General features: G+C 38.8%; 1 protein-coding gene across 7 annotated transcripts in view; it reads right to left on the bottom strand.

Moving 5' to 3' along the window:
• dhx57 (DEAH (Asp-Glu-Ala-Asp/His) box polypeptide 57) overlaps positions 1-16,037 on the bottom strand; it is a 95,500-nt gene that overhangs the window by 30,486 nt on the left and 48,977 nt on the right. For all 7 annotated transcript variants that reach the window (XM_052011728.1, XM_052011727.1, XM_052011731.1 and 4 more), the window contains exons 9-13: positions 14,786-14,981; positions 12,240-12,364; positions 8,851-8,984; positions 8,047-8,101; positions 3,935-4,146 (exon numbers count right to left, since the gene is read on the bottom strand). In XM_052011728.1, coding sequence (XP_051867688.1) covers positions 3,935-4,146; positions 8,047-8,101; positions 8,851-8,984; positions 12,240-12,364; positions 14,786-14,981 — 722 coding nt within the window. The remainder of the gene's footprint in view (positions 1-3,934; positions 4,147-8,046; positions 8,102-8,850; positions 8,985-12,239; positions 12,365-14,785; positions 14,982-16,037) is intronic.

Below are 16,037 nucleotides of genomic sequence, written 5' to 3'. Positions count from 1 at the left end.
ATGACAGTGGTAAGGGTTGTAATTATGAAACAACAACAGCTGGATATAATGTAACATCTGGGGAAAGGAACATAGCCTTTTAAAGAAAAGCAACAACCATAGATGGTATTGGCAGGTGCTGGGTAGTTTATGTAGCGACAGTCCTCAGCCTAAGGATTTGACTGACAGATCAATCGGGGGTGTAACACTGAAGACATTGGGCACCCGATAGATAGATTAGGTAATACGGAAATGTGACAGGATTAGAAAAACAGATTTAAGGAGATGTGATTTAAAGTGAGTGCCTAGAATTTGATGAGAGCCAATCAGCCACAAATATCTCAAATTTGAGACAGTTAGAAGAAGAACTTAAGTGAAGTTGTAAAGTTCAGTTGCAAGCTGTGCAGTTCAATGTATGCTTATTTTTGTTTGTCCTCTGCATACTCATCTCTGGAATCTGTGATGCGATGATCCCTATTATTTCGAGAAGTAACTTCTAAGGAAGAGCAAAGCACCTTTAACGTTAACTTGAACTACAGAAGGAAGCCCAATAAATTCAAAACTGACAAAACCTAAAGCCAGGAAACATGGAGGGAAAGTTTATATGTAGGTAGATGCAGAGACATTCAACTGTTAACTGTTTTAGGCAAAGGCATTTGCAAGGTCTCGTGTGCTATTGATTTAACCACGCACAATTATAGTTTTTATGATTCAAGTGTAAAGCCCTGTGTTTTTTTCCCCCCCCCCCATTTTACATTTCATAGAAATTGAATGGCATGATGCACAAAATTGTGGCACCATGTGATCCAATTTCTAGACATTATTGGCAATATATCTGAAGGAAAAGGTGAACAAGTAGCATGGTTTTGGGACTATTTTCTTGTGCTCTTTTGGAACAGCAAAACAGTGCACCATCTCTTCTGCAAAAGTGATCTTTTTCCAAGGAGCCGCATGACATTTGCATTTAGAATGAAATGGATGCTATAGAAAGGATAAGTGCTACACTTTACTCAGGAATACAAGCAAGGAGAATTAGACGAGTGTACTTTGGCCTGTTAAGGAAAAGTAAATGCAAACCCTCAGCTCTTTTACCAAGTATCTCCTGACATTAAGCCCCAGTTTTAGAAGCAAGATGGTAAAATGTAGGCTTTGTAAAAGCACAGTAACAGCAGAAGAATTGAGTTAAAGAAAATTCATTGGTTTTGAGCAAGTGGCTTTAACACAATCAAAGACATTAGACAGCAACACACTACTTTGCTGATAAGCAGAATTTATTATGCTCTGACATAGCTGCATGAAATTCTGCTCAGTTGCTTTGTGTAATAACAGATGAAACTTTTTCCACTTGAGCATTTGTGCCTGAGCTAGACTTCTGCCAGAAACACACTAACTGATCTTTAAATGCCACATGAAAATGCCACTTTGTTTCCTCATTTTCTGGTGATGAGAACCCTATTTATTGCTTAGCCCTTCCCCAGGGTGACACAGTTGAAATTCAAATTCTATCCTGATGCATCACAGTTTGATATGGCAACTGTTCTTCCCGAGACGGCAAGAAATTGTGGACACAGCTCAGCACATCACGGAAACCAGCCTCCTGTCCATGGACTCTGTCTACACTTCTCGCTGCCTCATTAAGGTAGCCAACATAATCAAAGACCCCACCCACCCCGACCACTCTCTCTTCTCCCCTCCCCATCAGGCAGAAGATACAAAAGCCTGAAGGCACATACTACCAGGCTCAAGGACAACTTCTATCCCACTGTTATAAGACTATTGAATGGTTTCCTAGTATGATAAAATGGACTCTTGACCTCACAATCTACCTCTATGGTCTTGCACCTTATTGTCTGCCTGCACTGCACTTTCTCTGTAACTGTAACACTTTATTCTGCATTCTGTTATTGTTTTCCCTTGTACTACCTCAATGCACTGATGCAATGAAATGATCTGTATGGATGGCATGCAAAACAAAATGTTTCACTGTACCACGGGGTGCATGTGACAATAATAAACCAAATTTACTAATTTATGTGTTAGCACATAAACAGTGCACTGACATGCCCTTAGTATCATGAATAGGAACACAGCAGATAACTTCCCTTCAAAAGGGAGGGAGAATAAATGAAGAGCAACAGGTCAGTTACCCCAATTTCAGTTGATGGGAAAAAAAACAAAATCTGTGATTAAGGAAGTGTTAACAGACCACTTGGAAAAGCACAGCATGATTAGGCAGAATTTATGAAAGGGATATAGTTTTTAAACAAATTGATTACAACTTTTTGAGGATGTAACTAGGAGGGTTGATAATGAGAATCCAGTATAAGGATACATCTGGACTTCCAAAAGGCATTTGATATGGTGCACATGAAAGGCTACTCCACAAAATAAGAATACATGAGTTGCAGATAACATTTAGAATGGAGAGACGATTGATTGGCAGAAAACAGTAGGGAATAAACTGGCCATCTTCAATCTTCACATCTAGTAGGATGACTCAGATCAGTGCTGCAGCTTCAGCTATTTATAATCTATATTAATAACTTAGATGGAAGGACTACGTGTAAAATATCCAAGCTTGCTGACACCAAGATAGCTGGGAAAGGAAGCTGTGTGAAGACAAAGTGTCCGTACAGGGATATAAATGAGTCAGCAAAAAGATGAACATCGAGTAAAATTAAGGGAATAGAGAGGTTGTCCATCAACTTGATGGGAAGTAAAGTAAAAATTTACTTCAACTGAGACAGCCTAAAAATGGTGATGTTCAGAAAGATCAAATTCAAATTAGTTCACCATCTGTGAAATCAATGTGCTTCAGTGGATTTTTTTTTAAACTGGCAACCTGCTGAATCAAGACCCAAGGTACAGCTACACACCATGGACACCAAGTTTTCTGCACTTTTTTTATTGATGTTTACGAGCGGCAAGGCAGCACTTGCTGTCTATCATCGGCTGTTCCTCTTAACGTCTGTTGTTTTACAACAACCCACTTCAAATGATTTTATATCCAAAGAATCGCTATGACCTGGAATGTACCAGCTAAATGTACGGTGGAAGCAGGTTCAAAAGCAACATGTAAAGTTCTCTTTTGAAAGGATTTCAAAAGAAAAAGAGTAAGATGGATTTACTGGCTCCTTCAAAAAGAATTCATAGGCCAAATAGCCTTCTTCTGTTTTGCATGATTCAATGTTACCACAAAACGAGATTTACAGCACCTTTAACATGGGTACGCTCCCCCAGGTTCTTCATGTAGGTAGAATAAAAGAACACGTTGAGTCAAAGGAGGAGATAAGAGGTGACCAAAAGATTGGTCAAAGGGATGGGTTTCAAGGAGGGTCTTAATGGAGGACAGAGTATAGCAGAGGATGGTGATGAGGCAAAGGTTTAGCAAGGATATTTGTCACTTGGAGACCAGACAGTGAAGAGGAAGGAGAGCAAGCCAGAGACAAGTGGAGTGTTTAGCAAACTGGGGTTGCAGGGCTGAAAAGGATATGAGATCACCAATGATTTAAAAAACTGGAGAAGAATTTTGAGTTTGAGCTCTTAAGGCACTGGAAGCCAATACGTCAGCAACAACTGGTGATGAGTGAGCAGGTTTCATGCAGAATAGGAAACAGATAACAGTTTAGCTAAACTCAAGTTTACAGAGGATACAACTGTGGATTGCAAAAAGCAATGACAAGAGTTCCAGTAATGGGTGGTCCGAGGCAGGATAGAACAGAAAATGGAGAGAAAGAGCTGAATGTCAACAGTACACAAATGGAAGCTGACCATGAAACTGGCCAAACTAGCTTGATTAAAGATGCTAATTAGACTGAAAAAGATGCAGAAAGTAATTTTTATAATCTGGCTAAATTTGAACTTAAAATTGTATGGATAGTATGCTTAATCACCATGTTTCTTGTTCCTATTGTGGTCAAGCATAAAACATGCATTTTCTAGTCCAGAAGCCTACCTTTGTATCGAACCATCAGTTGATTAACATTCAGTTGCTGGTCAGGAATGCTGTCTTTGACCGACGGCTGATTCTGTAGTTGCAAAAATCTTAGCTGCTCCTCAAAAACTTGCATTGGATTCAAGTTATTTTTACCTTTAGCCAGCAAAGACTCATCATATTGGTTCAGCTTTGCAGGTCGTGCGTAAGGGCTTCTATCTTCTAAAACGTACCTAGAATTAACATAGTGGTCATTACATCAGAAGCCAAGAACCTTTTATCCAATTGTTCCAAATTTGTTTCTCCATTTACACATTTCACTTTCTAAAAGCCTGCACTGAAATGACAGGGGCGCACAAATGTTCCAGCAAAATAAAAATTCTTAAGATCAGCCCATACACTGCAGCACATGGCACACAGAGGTAAAAATGATAACTGTGAAAGTGAAATGCAAGCGCAATTTCTTAATTACAGCAAGACAGAATCAGAATCAGGTTTATTATCACTGACATATGTTGTGAAATTTGTTGTTTTGCGGCAGCAGTACAGTGCAAGACAAAGACATAAAAGTTACTATAAGTTACAAAGACAAATATCATTTGTATCAATTACCATTACTGTGTAATGACTATGTCACAGTAATTACATGGGCAAAGAAAATATTGTTTGCGTAAAACATGCAAAGTCAAAACAGGTGTTCAAAAGGCTGGGAACTTGAACAGAAAGAAAGACTTGCATTTACAAAACACCTTTTATGACCCCAGGAGATCCTGAAATGTTTAACAGCATAAATAGCACTTTTAAAGTGTAATTGTGGGGGTAAGTGCAAGAAACAAGAAGCCCAATGAAAAGATCCTGGCTGGAAGAGAGCAAATGCAAATAAGCAAATCTCATCCTAACAATGCTATTTCTTTCACTTGCATTTGTCAAACAAACAGTTGCAAATCTGATCCTAACATTGTTTGACAAATGCAAGTGAAAGAAATAGCAAACAGCAGACAATGGGAGAACCCTGACCCAATGAGACATAAAAGGTCAATTGTTTGGGTGACCAGCTAAAAGACACTGGTTGAAAGGTTGAAGTTTGACTAATTAAAATCTTTAATTTGTTTGTTCACAGGATATGGGCATCACTGATAATGCTGGCATTTGTGGTCCATCCCTAACTACTCCAAATGGATGTCAGGTTTCCTTTCCTGAAGAACATTTGTGAACTACATGACCTTTCACAACAAACCAGTATTTTCATGATCTTTTTCCCCAAAACTTATCCTGATTTATTTAATTATTTGAACTCTAGTTCCCCAGCTGCCATGGTGGGATTCAAACTCGCGTCTCTGGATCAAGGGTACCAAATTCTGACTGTTAGCCCAGGACCCTGCCGATGTACCATCATACTTTATTTATATCCAATTTCCAATTATAAAAACAAGTGCAATAAACCATTGCTCAGGTAAGATTCTCATCAATTTAGAGACTGTACACCATATATATGAATCCCACTGCTTACAGCAAGCTGGCTGGCGTCAACACGATTTGTCTGCTTTATGTGGAGATTCATCTAACTGTGAGATTTTAAAGAGAGCTCATAACATAATAATTGGAAGCAGAATAGACCACCTGGTCTTTCAAGCCTCCTCCACCATTCATCAAGATCATAGCTCCTCATTCTGAGACTGAGATTCTTTGGTTCAAGATTCCTCAACCAGGGAATCATCCTCCCTGCATTTGCCTTGTCCGAAACTAAATTTTGTGTTCCAAAGAGATCACCTTTCATCCTTCTGAACTCCAGTGAATACAAGCCTCATCTGCTCAATCTCTCATCCTATGGCAAACTACCCATCTTTACAGAAAAGGAGATCACAGATTAGCAAGGAGGCTTCTTGGCTGTGGGGAATGACTGAAACAATGTCAATACTATACACTGCCGTTTTTGACTCAACAAAACCCTTTGACTCCAACAGTTGAGGGGGATTGTGAGTATTCTCCTCAATTCTGAGTGGTATCAGGAATTTGCTTCCATCCAATGTTTCTATCAGGAAGCCACATGATCCCTCATTTATACATATCCTCTCCTTTCCCCCTCCAGCTGATCTCGTGGCCTTCAATCCTACTGCTCCTGAAAAGCTCCCCACCCCCACCATCAGTCCCTGAAGGGTTCCCAATCCCTCCCTATCACCATGCCCTCCCCCACAGAGCGATCTCTCGTTCCTCCCTCCAAATCTCCAACCTGCAATCCGCATTATCCCACAGCACCTCCACGGTCCCTGTACAAGAAACTGGTTGGATTCACTGCAGCTGTTAAGTGATCTTCTATGCATTCATCATTTTGCTTCTATAACTCTACTTTAGTTCAGGGATTACAGCACCGAGGGAATGAAACAATTCTGGCACCCACTGGTAACACCGAACACTCCAAGGTCAGGTGTTGTATTGTTACATGCAGAATAAACTTCCTTCTATTCTGCCCCAACAATGTGGGTCTCACAAAGCATAAAAAAAACTGGCATTGTCCAGTTAGACTAAATGGCCATTTCATTGCTGTAAATTTCATGCAATTATAAACAAGTTTAAGGTTTTGTTATATACAGTGAACAAAGGAAATCTTCCCCTTTCCCAGAAAACTCTCTCCTGTTGCACTACAATTATTTTTTCTATCATTGGGCTATTTTCATTCGGCTGCCAGTTTGGTTCAGATTTCCACTCAACTTCAGCTGGTACAAATCTGTGCTGTCTGTGCATTATCCCACAACAAGTTGTCTACAATGGCTCATTGTCAATGAGTGTGCCAGAAAGTCCTCACCCTTGAGTTTAAATGTCACAATGTCCTTCTCCCCCATCTTTATAATCACTTCCAGCTCTGCACCTCCACTGCCCTCCGCTCCAAATCCATTGCTCTCACCCCAGTCTCTTCACCACACCAATGGTTCCAATGTTTTTGGCTGCACTTCACTGTATTCCTTCCACAAACTTCACTTCCTACTCTTTCAGGCCTTCCTTAAACTTCACCTCTTTGACCAAACTTTTGGTCAAGGTCTCCTAATTCTCCCTTGATCAGCTGATTTCCCATAAGCCTGTGACATGCCTTGAGCCCTTTTCCTGTGTTCAAAGCACTGTGTATGTGCAAAATCTTTCTCTTGTTGATTGGCACTTCTGCACCGTTGCCTCATACTGTTGGGAAATGGATTAAGATTCCTGTAACTTATTTCACACAATACCTTCACAACTATCTGAGAGAAGACTGTTACTATTTGGTTTCTCTGTTAGAAAGTTGATGTTAAACACTTTTCTTTACAAGAGGGACTTCCAACTAACCATTCCTGCACATTCAGCAAAGATTTGGGCGTGGAGTAGAACAAAAAAAAAATAGAGCCTCACTGAGGAAGCTGTGGGGAAATTGGTTACTTGTCGTCTAATTAGCACTGAGGCTGTGCTGCTCTGACAAAGGTGCCATCTTTTGATGAGATAGTAAACTTGAGGCTCCATCCATCCACCGTCTTAAGTGAATATAAAAGCAAATCCCATGGCACAACTTTGATGAAAAGTACAGGAGTTCCCTGCATATCCTAGCTAATACTTATCTTTCATTGAACCTCTTTAAAAAAAGACAAATGATTTCTTCAATAGTTTGTTGTTCATTCCTGAGTGTAAATTGCCTGTCATGTTTCCTACATTACCATTATGACTCCACTTCAAAGCTACAATGCAAGCTTTTTTTAAATGCAAGCTCTTTCTTTATGCTGCTTTATTAGTATTCTTGTGAAATACTGTAGGGAGTTGAATGCATTGGATTTGTTCTTAAATGAATAAAAGTTACATCCATTCCTATGGGTTTAAGTAGAGTAGAGCACTCATTGTGCACGTCTTAAAGGAAGATAAATGTGTCTGAAAAAGACTTGTTAACATAGCACCACTGCAGGTATGCAGTTTGTCAAGGTCAGATCTTTCCCCAAAAAGAGACTTTATCCACATTATCTGCCAAAGGTAAAATGGGCAAACGACCTGCCCAAGTCTTGTCATTACACTCCTGAACTGCTAAAATTACAGTTAAGTTCACGTGTGTGGTCTGTGGTAGAAGATAGCACGGTTCATAATCAGTTGAAGCACTCTGATATAACAGAATTGAGTCTTACCTTGTCCGTGCAAGTGCATCTTCCAAGAAATATTGATCCACTGGGAAAGTATGCCCTAAAACAGCAAAATCCAATTTTGATTTTCATATTGTGACAGCATTTTACTTCCTCAATTTAATGAAGGTAATGAACATAAATTTGAAAAATATTTTACATATTCTTTGACAATACGCTGATATCTACAGGTTTAAAGAGTAATAAGCACTAACGGACAGACCCTCAGAAAGGTGAGTCCCTCAGATTTTATCTGCAACACTTCCCATACTGCAACACAGATTTTGCCTTCAAAGTCACAAGTGAGATGAACATTCTGCTTGGAGGCAAGTGCCTTCTGCTTGTAATGTTAGACTCTATCTACACATCTGCAAAAAACATTTCAAACAATTTGTTTGAATCCAATTCTTCTGCAGATCTAATTTTGTATGTTGCACAGATGGTGGGATGTTCGTCCTACCCAGTTCACATTGATGCTTTTCCATGAGCAGTATTCCTAACCCCACATGCCTACTTATCCCCATTCTCATATCATGCTTTTCCTGCAGCTATGCATCTAAATTATTCTTAAATGTTGCCATGCTCACAGCTTCAATTATTCACATTATGGTATTACATAGGCAGAAAGCCTTGTAACTAATAACATAATATGAAGACCAAGATCCCCACAATAATACTATTCATAAATGTTTTCTCAAGTTAAATAAATAATTCATATATTGTATATTACATTAATGTGATGCTCCTGTAACCTTCAATGAGGGTCAGCTTTATAAAACAACTGTTTACATTACATGGATTAAGCCCTACCTGGGATATGAAGACATGGGCACATATTGAAGTACTCTGTGAACAGCTGTGCATTCAAAGTTGCGCTCATTAAGATGATACGTATATCATGTCGAGACAGTATTAGATCCTTCAACACCAACAGTAAGAAATCACTGTCAATATATCAATGTAGATTAAAGTTAAAACTCATTTATATTGTGTACACAGAAACTGAAAAGCAATAGTTAATCTCAAAAATATCAGAATGGAAATGTGTGTGTAATTGTGTCTCTGCAGTCATGGAGATTCATCTTCTTGAATCTTTAACAGGTCCTGTAATACAGTTCTAAAATCTACCCAATGATATTTCAATCAGTTTACATTTACTTCAACAAAGACTACCAGCAACAAAGCAGGCAATGAATTGTGAAAGTATTACGTTATCCAATAGATGGAATCTTTTTGTATCACTAGTTCATACCTTGAGAGATAATTCATACTACGCATGGTAACTCTCACTTCAATACACATCCATGTTAATTCCGTGCTATTTCTTAGCAGCAGGAACGGAGATTGTAAAAGTAACTGAGAATGTAAGGGTTAATGTTGTTCAGCTGCTGTGGCCTAACCACGGCGTGACCATAGTAGAGATGCATTATGTCCAGGTGTCTCGTGTAAATCAAAGATGTAGTTAGTTAAAGGAGTATCCCTTGCCTTTGCGAGATGGTTGCGATAAGTGGTTACCCTTGGAGCATGGAGCTGTCTGTGGCTTCAAATTGTATCATGATAAACTGCTGCTGGGTTACAAGGTGCTTAAAGATAAGAAAATAATGGATAATGAAGGAAGGAGTAAATCATTAAGAAAAAAAAATCGTTAGGATAGCTTGGTATGTGAAACTTAGCATGTAGGCTTCTTTGTTTTAAGTATAAAAGAGGGACCCTGGCATTTGAATCTTTGAGTGAGGATCAATGCAGAGCTCAGGTTACACTGTCTACTCTTTCTTTGTATCCCTCACTTCCACTAGCAAAAGAAAAATAAAGTGCTTGTTGTAAGCTCCTTGGTTCTGTTTGTCTTTGCTTATTACAGCACGGAACAATTTTAGCAAGAGGGAATTTTTTCCTCTCAGATTGGCTCTGCCCTTCAACTAGATTGCAGCTGATATGCACCTTAACTTCATATGCCTTGACGTCCTTACCCAAAGACAAACCTATCCCCTCAGTCCAAAAAGCTCCGATTGCCACAGCCCTTTGCTGGAAGTATTTCTAAGTTCTCTGGAAGATACATCCTGATTTCCTTCCTAAATGGCCTGACTCCAATGTGAAGATTATGTTCCCTTTTTCATGACTTGCACACCAGAGGAAATAGTTTCTCCAGGTTTTTCATTATAAATACGTTGCATTTTCGAAAAAGCAAGTTGGATAGAAATTTCCTTCTTAATGGGGCAGTGAAGCAGAGTGAACCGCACCCTCCATTTATCTGCCCAAATTATCCAATTGATGAATCTGATAAATTATGACTCCTGGCTCTGCTGCACCATGGCTCAATGTATGAAGTTACGTTCTTTAAATAGATTTCATCTTTGATAGTTTTGAACCGATTCCTTCAAGTCTAACTGAATCACTGCAGTTAGCTGCTGTTACAAAGCTGGCACCACCAGAGTTTCACAGTTACAATGTGGATTTGGAGCCAATGTTTTGCAACACAGTCAGCCCCCAACTTTCTGGCGACACATGCCAGACGTATTCCTAGAGAGCAAAGAAAGGTATATTGTTCAAGCAGAATTTTGGGGCTCCCTTTTCTTAACTATATACTTCATCACTAAGCCAGATGGTCTTTCTTTTACTGTTGTACAAGATCCAGAGTCTTTGGGAGATATCACAACATACACAGGTCACAGAGAACTGGGAGGAAGTAGATAACTCAGCTTGAAAGCATCCACATGTAGACAGGGTAGGTCCTTAGAACTGCAACTTGAAAGTCAAGACCTACCATCACCACTGGAGTTAGATAAGAAATGGAACAATTGAGAATGGGTCTAAAGCTAAAGTGGAGGTACCCAAGACTGCTGCTGGAGATGAGCAGCTGCCAAATTGGAATGCAATTCCTTTGACTGACACTGGATAGGTTTGGTGAGGCAGTGGTCCAGATGGGCAGAGCTTTGGACTACAGTAAAACTCCATTAACCTGCCATCCGACCATTTGGAAATCCTGACACTTCGGCATCTTGCTCACCACATGATGTTTGCACTTTCCACTCCCAGAGCCCCAGTCCTTATGCTCCCTCCTTACTCACTGGGACCCTGGCCACTGTGCTCCCCGACCATTCAACTGGTCCCTGGCCCCCACCAGCCCCTGCCACTTGCTGGGGCCCCGGATTATCATGCCCCATTTTAAATTCACTTGATTCTGTTGGTTGCCTTCCCTTGAAACTTACTGGGTTCTGTTTACCATGTTCTCTTTAAATTTACTGGGTTCACTGAAATCTTACCGCGTAAGATCTTTTAAAGTGACTCAGAAGGGTATTTAAATATTAATAAAAATAACCTCTGATAATCTGGTAAATCTGCTAGTCTGTCATGACCAAATCCTGAGCATGCTCCAGATTAATGGAGTTTTACTGTATTCCCACATTTGGCAGCACAGAGACTAAATTCAAATATGATGAAGGTCAACCTTTGCAGTAAACCTGCTGTGCTTTAGAGGTCAAAATCCAGGCAATGGATCTAATATTGTCAATAAAAAATAAAATCAACACATAATATCTAATGCCCTGAGGACGTACACTAGACTGGAAATCAGAAAAAAAAAATACGGTGTCTGACATGTGATCCTACTATAACTGCGTAGAATTTACACTATGGAGATGGGACACTAGCATTCATGACCCACAAACCCACAACCCATCCTCTTTCATCAAATCCTCAGTGCATTCTCCAGTTTTTTTTCTCCTTGTCACACACTTCTCCTTACATTCTCAGCTTTTAAACTTTGCATTCTTACTATTCTCTGAGGAGTGTCCAACCCCAAGAATTCTCTGTTGGATTCCTTGGTAGTTACCTTGCGAGTGCAGACCTGAGTGTATGTTTGGCTCACAAGTGAAAACATCTTCGCTACATTCAAGCCCCAAAATTCTTCTTTTCTCTCCATCTATTGCAAGTGTTTTCATCTCTCATTACTCTGCCACTGCTGCTCGGGCCAAAGCTCCTGCAAACTTTTCTTTCCTGCATGCATAATTGCCTCCCAACATCAAGTTTCATTGCGGTTTCTAATTCCCAGCACCTTCTCCCCTCAAGTCCAGTGGCTTTAAAACTCAATATGGTTGCCTTTCTTAAATTAACTTATTTTCTACTTGATGACACCCAGCACTACCACTGCATTGAAAGTCACTACAAAGTGGCCCCAGCTTTAGAGTTTTACACAAAATTACCTTTCCTCCGTTCTTTCATGAACTTCATCCACAATAACGTGAGACACGCCTTGAAGATCTGGATCTGCCTCTAGGCGCCTGAGTAGCACTCCTGCAGTACAGTAAAGCAACCTGGTCGAGGAGGACTGAAAATAAAACTCTATTAAATAAATGTGAATATGCAATGCTTATTTGAGGTCACTGAAGCAATGGCAAATATATACACAAAGATTCCAATTTTTTGTAATTATTCCCTTATTATTTAAACACAATCTTAAACAATGAGGGAATAATTACAAGAAATTAACTGGGAAATGTTGCTGTAACACATCTCCACTGAGGACAACTCAAACACTTCTAAAACAATAAACTGTTATATACAGAAACAAAATAAAAGTTAATTCAATAAGCCATCTCTAAATTGAATGAATAGGAAAATACTGAAGGAAAAATTGGGCAAAATATCGGAGTAAATTTAAGTAGTACACAAACATAAAAGAAAAAACTGAAGTGGATTTAGGAGTGGATAGAGATTGCTGAAGATGAAAATAAGCTTCATATGCAGAACAAGGGAGCCTCTGCAATCATAGTAAGTGAAAGACTTACATTTGTGTAAAGTCTTTCAGAACCTTAGCATGTCCAAAAGCACTTTACAGTTAGTTACAAAGTAAGTTGTAACTCAAAGAACAGCAATGAAAGCACATGTGGCAATGGAAATAATGCATAATACACTGCTGGTTGAAACATTAAATGGATGTTTTCCAGAAGCATTGAGTAGCAAGGAATCAGACTTGCTGCAATTGTGTTTATAAATACCTTCATTGCAAACAGATTTTAAGCATTATTGAGACTAATGAAAAAGTAAAGCAACTACTACTTGTAGCTTTAACATTATAGAGGAAACAAAAACAGCCAAGACAGTTACTATATTGGTTCAACATCAATTATTAGTAAACGTAATAAAACCTATACTATCACGATGGAAGAATATCTTCACAACCATATAATAAGAAACAGCAAGAGTAAGAGCGAAGTCTTCTTGATTTATTTGAAGAAACTGCAGACAAAGTAGACACAAGTGCTCCTACAACTTATTTTAGTTAAAATTTTCAGTAAACTTTAGTCCAACTAAAGTAAAATCAACCGAGTAGAAATAGAGAACTTAGTTTGTTAACCAAAGTAATCAGTGGGAATGTATAAAGTTGAGTGGGTAGGGTTACAAAAAGGGGTGGGGGGGGGAAGGGGAGGTTCAGAGATTAATGCTGCACTCTATTGTTTAATTAATTGTAAAGTGTAACTGCATTCTGAACAAATCTGCTGTTAATATAAACACAAGGATGAGTAGCATAAGAATGCAGCAAGAGATTTACAGAAGGATTAAGACTGAATATAAAATACAAATTAAAATACTAATAATATACAAATTACTAAGAAAGTTAGTACTTGAGATAGAAGTAATGAATGGAAGTAAATTATCACAGGAAGACTTTTGAAAGTATCTTGGCATTACTGTAGAAATATTTCTTGTGTTTAACTTGGCACGTTAATTAAAAAAAGTGCCCATTCAACCAAAGTTTAATAGAATGCAAATCTGCAGATGTCTAATCCTGAATGAGACACAATTACAGTAGATTAAGGTTTATAGTCCAGAAAACAGGCATTTCAAAAGTGAATCTCATTCAAATGCATAATAGATTATGACTGAGATTGGATGTGGTAAATCCATGTGGTTAATTTAAAATGATACAAAAATATTAAGAGCAGAGGAAAATGAATAAAAAGCAAAAGTGTAAAATTTTTGTTTTAAAAAAAACTAATGAGTGATAATAGTGAAGCAACTAATTAATGTACAGTTTTGAACAAATTTATATTTAAAGGTACATCTGAACTCAAGGTAGCAGTAAAATCTTATCACGGTCCTTAAGGAAATGCCAATCATTTATGAAGTTACTAATCGGAAACATTACTGAATGCACAACAAACGTGGCATTAAACTCTCCTCCTTCCTATAAGGTAACAAAAAGCCAAGAGTCAAGAGCATCACATATCTAATCGGGGTTTGAGGAAAGATATTTGAAGTCACTCAATTAAAGCTTCAATGGGGAGGGAAAGAATCAGCCGATAATACGTTAACAGAAGTGCCAGTTAGAATCCTAGGAAATGGAGAATGTATTAGCTAAAGCATTTACCTGGAGATCCCAAGATTGAACCAGAGGTTACAACAAACTTTTGACCAGCTTTCATTTTGGTGGTTACATGAAGCATTGAACAATGATAGGAGTACTTCTAGGAAGTGATTGTTCTGCAGAAGACAAATTGGCCAAATTTTATCAATGCTTTGAATATAGGGGGTATCTTTAAATATTAGTTTGTTCAAAACTGTGCATGTATTAATTATTTGTCTGACTATGGATCCACAGAGCAGCAGCACTTGATCCAGGAAAGATCATGATCCATAGTGCCACCTGACCAAAGAAATCAGCAAAAGAGCTTCACCCTATCTTGCAACAACAAGAAAGATCATCTTGTGTTTTTAAGTATTAATTATTTGGTAAACATAGACCAACCTTCACACTTTCAAGTCTAATCTGGTATCCTACACTTTCTCCCAGCCTCTCGGTCCGCTCTTTAGCTACACGCTCGGCCACAGAAATGGCAGAGATTCTTCGAGGTTGAGTACAGATGATGTTTGCAACTTCTCCTGGAAGACCATTGAGGGAGTCATCCAAGATAAACTGAGGAATTTGGGTTGTCTTTCCACACCTGTGGGATTTTGGAGAAAAAAAATTCTGCTTTTCATATCTGTCATACATTTTGAGGATGTACATGTAAATGTCACCCACTACACACACGAACATTTGAATAGAGATTTAAGCAGCTTGGAATCATTTGCAGCTTGAAGAAATTTCAAACTGTCCAAAAATCAAAAAAATAATTTTATTAATTCCAATGCAGCATTTACATTAAATTATTGCTCATTGTTAGCACCAAGTACTTCCCATTGCTTCAATGATTTAAAGTACTAATAACTGCCATCCTAAATGTTCACAAGTTAAAACCCAGAACAAAATAAATACAGTAGGCAGAAACTGTGATATAAACATTTGATAGGGATGCCATTATCTGATTTTTTCTTTAAAAAATCCAGTGAAGTTATCTTGCCCTATAGTTGCATACAGTTAACATTCTCCCTGACATCCAACGAGAAACAAAGGATACTTGCCAAAAATGGTCATAGTCTATCATTTCGGCACTAGCAAGGCCAGCATTTGCTATGCATATCTAGTTCCCTTTGAGAAGGCAGCTTACAATGCTGCAGTTGGGCTGATGAAGGTGCTCCCACGTTCCTGGTAGGTAAGAGGCTCTGAGATCCTGGTTCAGCAGTCACAGAGAGGCAACATAGATGGGGTTTTGGGGATGCTATGTTCCCATGCACCCGATGCCCTTCTCCTTTTAAGTAGGAGATGGAGGGGACCTGGAAAGTTTTGAAGAAACCTTGGAAATTGCTGCAATGCATCATGTGGATAATAGGCGGATGTACAAGTGATGGGAGGAATGGATGTTTATGATGGTGGGCAAGTCATCAATCAAGTGAACTTTCACCTTGGATGATGCCCAGTTGACAACTGTTGCTGCTGCATCCATCCAGGGTAGTGGAATATATTCCATCTTACTATAGGTAATTAAGTTATATTCACGTTTTTCCAATGCAGCCCAATTTAATTAGGTTTAAGATAATGGACATTGCAGCTACTCCTTCAGGACCACAGTAACTCACTATTTTCTGGTGGCTCATTTATTCAAATGTCTAATAATTTA

This window comes from Pristis pectinata, chromosome 3 (genome assembly GCF_009764475.1).
Source record: "Pristis pectinata isolate sPriPec2 chromosome 3, sPriPec2.1.pri, whole genome shotgun sequence".
Classification (NCBI taxonomy): Eukaryota; Metazoa; Chordata; class Chondrichthyes; order Rhinopristiformes; family Pristidae; genus Pristis; species Pristis pectinata.
Note: the sequence above shows the minus strand (reverse complement) of the source record. Positions and strands in the feature narration are given on the sequence as shown.